Here is a 13,231-nt window from a genome sequence, read left to right as displayed (position 1 = left end):
TTCCAAACTTCTCATCTCACGAACCACCAAAATGTATTCAGACCATTTTTTAATTTTATTTTAACAAACGATATTGTGTACACTAGGGGTGAGGGAGTGAGTTAAGCCTCATAATAGGCTAGCAATAATGTGGTTCAAATTCGTTTTTGGCGAGAATCGAACATTAGACCTCTCACTTACAAACGAATAGGAATACCACTAGACCATAGTACTAATTGGCGTTTAAGACCATTTAAAAAAAACACAATAAAATAGAATTTATTTCTGATTTTTTACGTTTTAGATAGATCTTTTGAGCTACGTTATATTAACTTCACGATGTTCCATTCATTTTGGATGAAGCATCTTTCGATTCTTTTTCAGCAAAAGAAGTTATATAGTTGTAACACCTGCAAAGTAATTTTCATGCGCCATTTCTTTCTCTAGATACGTCTATTTCTAGTATTTGAACAAAATCAATAGACAAAAATAAACAAGGGTATGCCGAAAGAGAAAAATAGTATGTGAGAATGATTCCATATATGAATTCCACATTGGATAAAACATAAAAATAAAAAGTGTGAACAATTTTGCAAGACAAGGCTAAGGAAAAGGGAGGAGTGCGGAAATCATTCCCCATCTGCAAATTAGTCCCACTGAATCTCCCAATAAAAAGTCGAGCTGGAGGGATTGAACGTTGTCTTTCCGTCAGCAGCAGCAATATCATATGGTGAATCCTCTGAAAATTCTATTGGCATCGATTTCCAGTGTAAACTAGGCTTCCAGTCAGCTTCTCTCAGTACCTTGAGTATCTCTTCCACCACTATCTTGCTCCCTTCAGCAGAAAAATGAATCCCATCTCTGCAAAAAGATAAGCGAAGATACGTTAAAATACATCTCAAACAGATATCCGAACAGTGTTCATGATATTTCAGCCCTACTTTGTATTCGTTCATATCACTATCGTATGACAAAACCATCGAAACATTTACCCGTGATGGATGATGGAATGAAACCTTCTCTCTGAAGAGAGGATATTAAGCAAATTTTTCCCCGAATATATGGATTCGGTAGTGTATGAGCTATTAACTGGAAAAAAAAATCTTCACAGCTGAATCCAAGAGGGGCTAAAAGTTTGCTTAAAGGGTTTGAATATGTGCGCTGAAAAGCACACCTGCAGCAAGGCACATGAAGGTGTGATAGCAAATCAACCGTACAGGTTATCCCTAATCGTCTATATATTCATCACTCGATCACCTTTGCGACTTTACTAGCAAAAATATTATGTGCAAGGTATATAACTTATCCGGTACATGAGGAAGGATGCTAAGATATTAAACAGGGAAATTGATGATTTAAATGCAAACAATACAAATGTCAACAGATGGTATTGGCAAAAACGAGAGCGCGAAAATAAATGCCAAGTTAACTTACATAAAACAAGTATTCATCCAGTCATCTTTTCTCTGAACTGCAGTGAAAAGATCAACAGATGTGACATTGATTTCCTGGCAAAGCTTTATACAAGCTTCTGAATACTGTTTGCATAACTCGTTGGTTCTTATCATCTCGCTGAAACTCCCGCTCCTTTTAAAGAGGAAAAAATGATATATAAGGGACACTGCCACATATGATAAGGTTAACTATAGAAACAAGAGTTGCATCTGATTACCTTATGTTTTCATTTATTACGGCCTCGTTCACTGGAGGACAACTAAGAAAGATGATCCGCGTTGAATCTGAAAGGCTCTGGTTTTCAAATATAGTGTGTTAGAATGCATCAAAATTTTCAGTTAGATATGCAAGCACAATATTCTTTCGTTTGAGGATGACACTGACGGGAAACATATATGAAACAAAACCAGAATCGAATTACTGCAACCACATAAAAAGATACATGATTCTGGATAATTAATCAAATTTGTTTTCAAGTGTTCAAAAATCAACACCTTTTGTTTCCTGAAAACAAATTTACTACTTGTTTATCTTAAATTTCAGGTAGACGGGCCATGGGCCTACTCCAACAACACCGATACTGTCCCCACTTGGCCACCTGCTCAATCCGTCAGGTGTGGGGTTTTACTACAAAAGGCCTCAGTATTAGTTAGAGTGAGGTAATTCTATATATATAGCTTGTTCCCAAACCTTTTGGCCGATGTGAGACAGAGGAATTCTAACAGTTTAAGCCTCCATTTGCATGAGAAAAACAGTAGATGCCGAAATGGAATTTATGTAACAGATGGTTCGATAATTCAAAGGCATGTATCTTAACATAGATGAAGAAAGTACCTTCAGATGACTTGCAATCTTTCTCATGTTCTCGATATATTCAGGAAGCGGGACATGAGGGCCGAGGCCGGATGGATGAGGCCCCATAGAATCATTACCACCAAAATAAACCATCACCAAAGAAGGTTTTACAGCAGCATCCTAGAACAAGAACAGTAATTCAATATTGGCGAGCACTGTAATATACACAAGCCAATATCTAAGTTTGTAATCTAACAATTCCCCCCAAAACATGCCACTTACAAAGATATGAGTACAAACAAACAAATTAATCTTCGTCACTCGTGTTCCTTTTTACAAGACGGTTTTCCAAATTACTCTAATATACATAGAGAGGGAATTCGAACTTAGATGCGTGCACACTACTCTAATCTACTGCTCAACACAAACCCATATAACGCTTCTTTGACAAATATTTTTTGTTGGTCATTATTCTCAAAGGGGTAGTTATTTCCGAACTCCACTTTTGACCGGGTACACTCCAATTCGAATATTTTAGATTTTTTTCTACACTCAGCACTCACAAAGGGGTGGGTTCAGTTTCATTCAGTTTGGTTTTTTGCTAAAATCGAAACAGAACCAAAACTTCGAGTTAGTTCGGTTTGATTTTCTTTTGGTTTGATTTTTTTTCGGTTTGTTTTTGTTTAGTTCGGTTTCGGTTTTTTCATTTTATAAATTTTTTTTTTAATATGGAATTTAGATGCATTGGTAGACTAATAATAAGAAAATAGGAAAAGTAGAAATGTAGTTGTACATATACAAGATCATATAAACCAATCATATTCTATCAACAACCTCAATTGCAAAAAAAAAAAAAAAGTAATAATAATATCACCATATCCATTCAAAAAGCAAATAAATAGAGATGCTCTTCCGAGTTTCAAAGTCTTCCAAAACTTTCCTTCATAACCAATGGAATATCCTCCCTAATTGAACCAAGTATGCTCCTTGAAAAATCCCTAGGCTTAGTTTCAAACTTGGCAACAAAGTTTCACAAAAAAACATTATGGACATACAATTATAAAGTGTGAAGGGATTCGATTTGGTTCGGTTCAGTTCAATCTCCGAACCTCCAAAACTGAAACCGTACCAATGAAGTTTGGTTCGGTTCGGTGGTTTGGACATGTGCAAAGAAGGCATACTGACGCTCCGATTAGAAGATGCGACTATGGGACAGAGGTTCAGGGCCGAAGGGGTAGAGGAAGACCTAGGAAAACTTTGGAAGAGACTCTAAGAAAAGACTTAGAGTACTTGGATCTAACGAAGGACATGACACAGGATCGAGCACAATGGCGTTCTAAGATTCATATAGCCGATCCCACTCGGTGACTTGGATTTTCCAAGTCTCCAACCGAGAAGTTTTCCTCACTCGGAAAATTAAGGGAACACTACCCCAACCTACATGCTCTACTCAGAAAGCTTCAACATACAAGCTTCAACAAAAGAAAATTCAAAGAACTTAGCGAATAAGGTTTTGGTGTATCTAACACAATACGTTGAAATGAATGAAATCTTATTTATTGATATCCCCGATAAGCTACAAATATGTACATATACATGAGTCAAAATAAACACACAAGAGGGAGCCTTCACAAAGGTTGCTTAGGAGAAGTCTCAGCAGTCGGTAGAGCCCCAGAAAGAGAAGGCACCGGAGGGGGATCATTTGGAGCCTCAGTACTGGACAGAACCCTAGAAGGAGGAGGCATCAGAGGTTGATCATTTGGAGCTTCATTACGCGGTACAGCCCCAGAAGACGAAGGCAATAAATGCCTTTGGAACAAACCCACAAATCTCTGATGATCAAGTAAAACCTGACCATCAGTTTCCTTTATCTGGTCAAGCTTCCTCTTCATGTTTGTAGCATAGTCATGTGCGAGCCGGTGCAACTGTTTATTCTCATGCTTGAGCCCTCTAATCTCCTGTTTGAGACTCATCACTTCAGCCGCCAATGATTCAACTTGGCGGGTTCGAGAAAATAGGCGTTGGGCCATATTAGACACAGAACCTGCACACTGAACACTGAGAGCCAGCGAATCCTTAACAGCTAACTCATCAGACCGTTTGGAAAGTAGTCTGTTATCTTTGGGAGTGAGAAGGTTCCTGGCCACCACCGCAGCGGTCATATCATTCTTCATCACGGAATCCCCAACGGTAAGAGGACCAGTAGGGGAGACGAAGGATGGGCGCCATATGTTGTCTGGAGAAGGCGGGGCTGCCTCTTCAACAAGGTTCAAGTCAAAACGACGGTCGGAGGGGCCAGACATTTTCAAAGGTGTTGAAGAGAGAAGAGGTCGGACAAATCAAGATCTTAGAAGTGCAAGAATGAAGCTTCTACTGGTGGAGATTCAAGTATGCTTTGGAACTTAATGCCAGCCCCTATAAAAATCTGCACTCGACGGAGCTTCAGAAATCGAAGAGGCGCCTGCTCAGAAATCGAAGAGGCGTTTGCTTTCTCAAAAGTTGGGCTGCTCAAAGACCTCAAAGGCTGATCTCAGAAATCGAAGAGGCGCCCGCTTTCTCAAAAGCTGGGCTCCCCAGAGACCACGAGGGCCGATCTCAGAAATCGAAGAGGCACCTACTTTTCCAGCCTTGTCAGCACCTGTCACACGCACACTCAGCTTTGCGGAAATTATGGGCATTCTGTCGAAGACTTCTGGGGAAGTAGAAAACACATGAATCTTACTGTTCAATCACCCACTTCCCACACGCAACAATAGCTCATGGGTACCACAGAAAACTTTGCCAAAGTTCTCTGCCAAAGTTGAGCACTTGCAGCTCCCACTACATCGCTCTGACCAAGAAAGGTAAAAGAATAGCAAAGAAACAGCACTAACAAAGTTTAGACCCATAAATTTTGAAGGTCTAGCTACCATATTATTACCCACAAGGGTAAAGGAACAGTACCACTGCTGGATAATTGGAAAGTCCCTGTGTGTCAACCTCTGTGCTTCGTGGCAAGGTAGACTAGCAAACATGCCCAACCTTTACTCACATTCGAGAAAACACTCCCAACAAGATTGCTTGCTCCAAAATCGAAGAGGCACCGTCCTCCGAATCTCGAGAGCCAGACTCCCAACATGACTACTTTCTTAAAAATCGAAGAGAGGGTAAAGGAACAGTACCATTGCTGGATAATTGGAAAGTCCCTGTGTGTCAACCTCTGTGCTTCGTGGCAAGGTAGACTAGCAAACATGCCCAACCTTTACTCACATTCGAGAAAACACTCCCAACAAGATTGCTTGCTCCAAAATCGAAGAGGCACCGCCCTCCGAATCTCGAGAGCCAGACTCCCAACATGATTACTTTCTCAAAAATCGAAGAGACACTGCTCCCCGAATCTTCGAGAGCCAGACCCCCAGCACGATTGCTTTCTCAAAAATCGATGAGGCATCGTTCTCCGAATCAATCGAAGAGGCGCTCGCTTTCTCAAAAGCTGGACTGCTCAGAGACCACGAGGGCCGATCTCAGAAATCGAAGAGGCACCTACTTTTCTAGCCTTGTCAGCACCTGTCACACGCACACTCAGCTTTGCAGAAATTATGGGCATTCTGTCGAAGACTTCTGGTGAAGTAGAAAGCACATGAATCTTACTGTTCAATCACCCACTTCCTACACACAACAATAGCTCATGGGTACCACAGATAACTTTGCCAAAGTTCTCTGCCAAAGTTGAGCACGTGAAGCTTGCAGCTCCCACTACATCGCTCTGACCAAGAAAGGTAAAAGAATAGCAAAGAAACAGCACTAACAAAGTTTAGACACATAAATTTTGAAGCTCTAGCTACCATATTATTACCCACAAGGGTAAAGGAACAGTACCACTGCTGGATAATTGGAAAGTCCCTGTTTGTCAACCTCTGTGCTTCGTGGCAAGGTAGACTAGCAAACATGCCCAACCTTTACTCACATTCGAGAAAACACTCCCAACAAGATTGCTTGCTCCAAAATCGAAGAGGCACCGTCCTCCGAATCTCGAGAGCCAGACTCCCAGCATGACTACTTTCTCAAAATCGAAGAGAGGGTAAAGGAACAGTACCATTGCTGGATAATTGGAAAGTCCCTGTGTGTCAACCTTTGTGCTTCGTGGCAAGGTAGACTAGCAAACATGCCCAACCTTTACTCACATTCGAGACAACACTCCCAACAAGATTGCTTGCTCCAAAATCGAAGAGGCACCGCCCTCCGAATCTCGAGAGCCAGACTCCCAACATGATTACTTTCTCAAAAATCGAAGAGACATTGCTCTCCGAATCTCGAGAGCCAGACCCCCAGCATGATTGCTTTCGTAAAAATCGAAAAGGCATCATTCTCCGAATCTCAAGAGCCAGATACCACAGACCACTTTTTCAAAGTGCTCTGACAGAGTTAAAACATGTGAAACTGGCAGCTCCCACTACCGTGCTATGACCAAGCAGGGTAAAGGAATAGCATTACTACTTGTTAGGGAGACTCCTATATATGTCGACCTCCATCCCCAACGGACAGGCAGACCTGCAAAAATGCTCAACCCTTCATCATATCTGAGAGGGCACTCCCAACGAAGCCTTTCGAAATATTCAGCTTTCTTTCCCCCCGATAATACCTCTGCAAACAAGCTATACTAGAGCAAGAATATCTCATATCATCAGGGTTAAAAGCAAGAGTATCCCATATCATGCTTTTTCCCTGTCTTTTCCTTTGGCCTTGTTTTTACCTGCAAGACAAGGAGAAAGAGAGCAATCAGTCAGCACTTGGAATCAAGCTTCCAGCCAGGAACTGACTGCCTGGAACCCCTTACCTGATTACTTACCTGGCATTGCTCTCGAGTACTCATCTTCAACATCCTATGTTTCCAGGGAAGATTCCGCATCTACTTGAGGAACAGATAGGGCAAGTGCGAAGGATACAAGGAAGCATGTGGAGACAAGCGTAACAGCACACGTGCCGATACATCCATTACTCTGTCAAAAGCAAAAGTATCCCATATCAGCAGGGTGGAACGTACTCTAGATTTGATGGACTTGTTTTGACCCTCAAATTCTTCAGTCGGCCTTATACTCTGAAGGAAACCAGAAAACCCTCCAGCTCAGTTCAAGAATAAGCCTGTGGAAAGTTACTTCTTCAAAAGCAAAAGTATCTCATATCATCTCTTCTCATTTTTCTTCTCTTTATCCTTCATGCTGCTGCAAGATGGGGAGAAGGTGAACAATCAGTCGGAGCTCTGATTGCTTACCTTGTCTGTCACCTCTTTCAGCAGACCCCCTAGCTCGGCGACTTGGGGGACTCCTACTACATGGTTTGTATCGCGCTTGACCAAGCCTGAAACTACAAGTAAGCTTCAAGTGAAATTGATACATTACCTTGTGCATCTCCACCAGTTAAAGATACCACCCATGGATGGAGGAAGAGTACTTCCAGAGAAGATGCCACATCTACCTATGAGACAGATAAGGCAAGTCAAGACGACACCACACTCCGATACTTAGAAGTTTCGTGATTACGAGATCATTCTCCCACAATATTTCCTAATGTCATTTGTACTAAATCATTCACTTGTACTCACTAAAGGAGAGCTTGAACCTATGTACTTGTGTAAAGCCTTCACAATTAATGAGAACTCTTCTATTCCGTGGACGTAGCCAATCTGGGTGAACCACGTACATCTTGTGTTTGCTTTCCTATCTCTATCCATTTATATACTTATCCACACTAATGACCGGAGCAATCTAGCGAAGATCACAAAAAGCGACCGTTTTCGCTACCTAGGATCTATCTTGCAAGAGAACGGAGAATTAGATGGAGATCTCAACCATAGAATACGAGCTGGATGGATGAAGTGTAAGAATGCATCCGGCGTGTTGTGTGACCGTCGTAGGCGACTGAAGCTGAAGGGAAAATTTTATAGGACGGCAATAAGGCCAGCGATGTTGTATGGCACAGAATGTTGGGCGGTGAAGCATCAACACGTACACAAAATGGGTGTAGCGGAGATGAGGATGCTTCGTGGGATGTGTGGGCACACGAGAAAGGATAAGATTGGGAATGAGGATATCCGAGGTAAAGTAGGAGTAGCCGAAATTGTAGGAAATATGAGAGAAAATCGGCTCCGGTGATTTGGACATGTGCAAAGAAGGCCGAATGACGCTCTGGTTCGAAGATGTGACTACGGGACAGAGGTTCAGGGCCGAAGGGGTAGAGGAAGACCTAGGAAAACTTTGGAAGAGACTCTAAGAAAAGACTTAGAGTACTTGGATCTAACGGAGGACATGACACAAAACCGAGCGCAATGGCGTTCTAGGATTCATATAGCCGACCCCACTTAGTGGGAAAAGGCTTTGTTGTTGTTGTTGTTGGTGTTGTTGGTTAAGTGTTTGGTCTTTTTTTTTCGATTTTTTGAACCCACCCCTACAACGAGTGCAGAAGTGTTAAAATCACTAAATTACAAGCACATATCGAAAAAATGGTAATTTTCAGCTAAAAGCATAATTACCTTGGGAAAAATTTGGTCAAGGACATTTACAGCACGCCGTGAGTTCCAACCAAGGTAACCACGCAACAATATGTCAGCCTGCAGAAGATCACAAACCCAATAACTAAAAATGAACCCCAAAGATTGCAACTTTAGACTTGTTTCTTAATTGTCGCAGTGAAAAGTTGACGACCCAAATCAGAAAAACAGGTGGAGAGAGTGAGAGAAACAGAACTCTACGAGAGTAGATGTCGGCAAGAATGGCGCCCCAACCTCTTCTGTCGTAGCTCATCTGAACAATGGAGGATCCGAACAGAACAAACTCAGGCCTAGTCGGTCCGACCATCTCTCTCTCTCTCTAAACTCTCTAAACTCTCTCTCTCTCTCTAAAATCCCGGAGTGTACAAGGAGGAAGAAGACGAGGAAATGGTCGGATGAGTAGAGAGCAGTTGGAGGGCTAGGACGACCTCCGAGTTTACTCTGAATTGGTTCGGTTTGATTTGGGTTTGCACACTTGGTTATTTTACGTATTGGCTGCTCAGGCGGGAGTTGAAGTTGGCCTTTGAATACATTTAATATGGGCTGAAAAAAAAAAAAGAATATTGTAGGGTTAAATTTTAACTTTGAATACAATTGAGAACTTTAACGAAAAACTACACGTACTTTTTACTTTAACAAAAAATTATATTTTTACACTAAAAAATCAATCATGGTACTATTCATTTTATCATTTATTTTGTCTTTATCATTAAAATTCAAAGTTTTCAAACTTTTTTCATTAGTTTGCCTTAAATATTTTTATCTGATTAAATCTTTTTGTATTATTTTGGGATGCGCATGTTGGGACTTGCCGAGGGGCTAGAGGGCTTGTTATATGTATTCAGTCCTTGGCTAAATTTACTCTTGAATTGTTTTTAGCATATTCATTTTGATTCTTGAACGAAAATGAATTTTATATAAATTCGTGCTAAAAGTGGCCTATAAACTCGTTAAAAAAGTTCTCAAAGTATTTCATAACTAATACCCAGTGGCGGATCCAGGATTTTAGTATAGGGTGGTCCTAACTTCTCAAACCCGAATCAGACCATGATACCAAATCCACTATTTTTTTCCTCGTGCAACCATGGCAGCAAGGAGAGAAAGGTGGTGTGAGTCGCGACCTATAAGTGGGTAGGTGCAGACGTCCTTCCATGGCAAAGAGAGGGTTGGATTATGAGTGGGCAAGGCTGGGTTCGACGGAAGATGTTTTGGCGGAAGGGAGGGCTTAGCGGAGCAGAGGTTTTTGCAGACGAGATTCGCGGCAGACAGCAACATAAGCTTAGGAGGAGAGGGTGGCTGTTTGCAGTGGCGGATCCAGGATTTTAGTATAGGGTGGTCCTAACTTCTCAAACCCGAATCAGACCATGATACCAAATCCACTATTTTTTTCCTCGTGCAACCATGGCAGCAAGGAGAGAAAGGTGGTGTGAGTCGCGACCTATAAGTGGGTAGGTGCAGACGTCCTTCCATGGCAAAGAGAGGGTTGGATTATGAGTGGGCAAGGCTGGGTTCGACGGAAGATGTTTTGGCGGAAGGGAGGGCTTAGCGGAGCAGAGGTTTTTGCAGACGAGATTCGCGGCAGACAGCAACATAAGCTTAGGAGGAGAGGGTGGCTGTTTGGTTATGGGTGCAGTGTTAGAGTTGGTTGTTTGGTTATGGGTGCAGTGTTAGAGTTGGTTGTTTGGTTATAGATTTAGAGAGAGTTGGTTGTTTGACATGTGTCTTTTATTTATTGGTGGTCAGTAAAACATTACAGTGACTAGTCAGTGTCTAAATATTGTCCTTTTTTTAATGGTTTGGCTCAAAACGGTCTCGTTTTGGCCAAGTAATTTGAAAGAAAAAGTCATCTTCTTTCTCCTTCTGTTTTGCAGAAGGTGCTCGGCAGCCATGGCTGCTCTTCTCCTCCTCCACAACCCAGATTTGGGTGTTCCTTGAAGGTTTTTATAGCCACTTTTCTGAGCCTTTGGGTGGTCCTGGGACCACCTTGGTTCCTTAATAGATCCGCCACTGCTAATACCCACTCTTTAAAAAGTAATGAATCGTAGCGTTCTGCAATAGAAAAGTATTGAATAAGGAGAAACTTACAATACTGTTTTAGCCTGCGAAACAGTACCATGTGGCTGAAATGAAATTCATAAAGTGACTATTGAATTTGAAACTTTAAATGCAGAAAAAAAAAACATTTAACCAACTGAACTACGAACCATAATTAAAATTAACAAGTTTGAAGTGAAGTTCCTCCCCCTAATTTTTGTTTTCATCATGTTTATAGTGTAGTTTTCCCTTGAAAATAATTGAGTACTTTCGACGCTATGCTACAAAATTATAGAAATGGAAGATAATTCTCTCATAAGAAAGTTCAACAACTCTAAAACGAGATTCATGGGAAGATTGTTGAATTTAAAACTTCAACTCTGAAACGAGATTCATGAGGTGATTGTTTTATTTTTATTTTCGTCATGTTTCTGGTGTAATTTTTTTTTTAGTGTAATTTTCCCTCGAAAATAGTTGACTAGTTTTGGCACTATGCCACAAAATTATAGAAAGGGAAGATAATTCCCTCATAAAAAACTTCAACAACTCTGAAAATTTCATGAGGTAATTATACAATTTGAAACTTCAATAACTATGAAACAAGATTTATGAGGTGATTATTTTTTTTTATCATGTTTCTAGTATAGTTTTCCCTAAAAAATAATGGGAACTTTAACGAAAAGCACCTAGTACTGTTCACTTTAACGAAAAACCACATTTTTACACTAAAAAGTCAATCCTGGTACTATTCACTTTACCCTTTATTTTGTCCTTATCATTAAAACTCAAAGTTTTCAAGCCCTTTTCATTAATTTTTCTAAAAATAATTGACTAGTTTTGACACTATGCCACAAAATTATAGAAATAGAAGATAATTCCCTTACAAGAAACTTAAACAACTCTGAAACGAAATTCATGGGGTGATTATTGAATTTGAAACTTCTACAACGCTGAAACAAGATTCATGAGGTGATTAATTTTTCTTTTTTTTTTTTTCATCATGTATCTAGTGTAGTAGAGGTCGCACTTGGTGTGATGGCAAGTGCCTTCGCCCATGAGCGGTAGGTCTCGGGTTCGAGACTTGGGAGCAGCATCTCCATAAATGGGGGTAAGGCTAGCCGACATTCACCTCTCCCAGACCCTGCGTAAAGCGGGAGCCTTGTGCACTGGGTACGACATTTTTATGTATCTAGTGTAGTTTTTCCTCAAAAAAAAAAAAGACTATTTTTAACACTATGCCACAAAATTATAGAAATTGAAGATAATACCCTCATAAGAAACTTCCAACAACTTTGAGACGAAATTCATGAGGTGATTATTGAATTTGAAACTTCAACGACCGTGAAACGAGATTCATAAGGTGATTATTGTTTTTTTTTTTTTTTGGTCATGTTTCTAGAGTAGTTTTCCGTAAAAAATAGTTAACTATTTTTAACACTATGCCACAAAATTATAGAAATTGAAGATAATACCCTCATAAGAAACTTCCAACAACTTTGAGACGAAATTCATGAGGTGATTATTGAATTTGAAACTTCTACGACTCTAAAACGAGATTCATAAGGTGATTATTGTTTTTTTTTTCCGTCATGTTTCTAGAGTAGTTTTCCGTCGAAAATAGTTAACTATTTTTAACACTATGCCACAAAATTATAGAAATTGAAGATAATACCCTCATAAGAAACTTCCAACAACTTTGAGACGAAATTCATGAGGTGATTATTGAATTTGAAACTTCTACGACTCTAAAACGAGATTCATAAGGTGATTATTGTTTTTTTTTTTTCTTCATATTTCTAGAGTAGTTTTCCGTCGAAAATAGTTAACTAGTTTTGACACTATGCATTCCGTCGTAAGAAAATGACAAGTTTGGCAAGAGACTGCCCATACAAGTCACTTTCCTTCTCCAGATCACTTTCCCTATATATCCTTATTATATACGATCTCCTCGACGACTTTTTAAAAAAATATTTACAGAAACATCAAACTTCCATAATTAGGATTAATCTTCTCATTGTTTGCTAAAGATTTGTGTCACATCTCAAATCAGCTCCGTCTTAGCACGATATTGTTCGCTTTGGGCTTACCATTTCTTTACGGTTTTGTTTATGGAAACTCACGAGCAACTTCCCAGTGAGTCATCCATCCTATGATTGCTCTAGCCCAAATTGATTTAACTTCAAAGTTCTGATGGAACCCGAAGCCAATTAGTTCCCAAAAAGCCTCGTGCTATATGGAGATGGGCATCTACATACAAGGCACATCATCCCTCTCCGTTGATCGATATGGGATGTTACAATTTAGATCCCATTCGGATTCAAATTGTGAGATCTTAAGGATTTTCACATCTTAGTCATTTATCGTGCATCGTACGGTAAAAAATTATTTGACTTTTTTTTATTTAAAATTAAACATTAATAGTACTTGACGAAAATTAATTAC

At 40.1% G+C, this 13,231-nt stretch overlaps 1 protein-coding gene across 1 annotated transcript; it reads right to left on the bottom strand.

Moving 5' to 3' along the window:
• Window positions 1–481: 481 nt before the first annotated feature.
• LOC103419205 (GDSL esterase/lipase CPRD49-like) lies at window positions 482–9,242 on the bottom strand. The gene is made up of 6 exons (XM_029104811.2): window positions 8,952–9,242; window positions 8,738–8,815; window positions 2,269–2,409; window positions 1,652–1,728; window positions 1,414–1,566; window positions 482–840 (listed from the first exon to the last, which is right to left on the bottom strand). Exons 1-6 carry the CDS (start codon window positions 9,060–9,062, stop codon window positions 627–629), a joined length of 774 nt encoding a protein of 257 aa, XP_028960644.2. The 5' UTR covers window positions 9,063–9,242; the 3' UTR covers window positions 482–626.
• Between the last annotated feature and the right edge of the window lie 3,989 nt (window positions 9,243–13,231).

This window comes from Malus domestica, chromosome 07, assembly GCF_042453785.1.
Source record: "Malus domestica chromosome 07, GDT2T_hap1".
Lineage (NCBI taxonomy): Eukaryota > Viridiplantae > Streptophyta > Magnoliopsida > Rosales > Rosaceae > Malus > Malus domestica.
Note: the sequence above shows the minus strand (reverse complement) of the source record. Positions and strands in the feature narration are given on the sequence as shown.

Coding starts and splice junctions, on each gene's coding strand:
- LOC103419205 (XM_029104811.2), bottom strand. CDS start 9,062: ATGGTCGGACCGACTAGGCCTGAGTTTGTTCTGTTCGGATCCTCCATT. Junction 8,816..8,951: donor CCGACATCTACTCTCGTAGA/GTTCTGTTTCTC, acceptor GATCTTCTGCAG/GCTGACATATTGTTGCGTGG. Junction 1,729..2,268: donor AGATTGCAAGTCATCTGAAG/GTACTTTCTTCA, acceptor TTTGAAAACCAG/AGCCTTTCAGATTCAACGCG.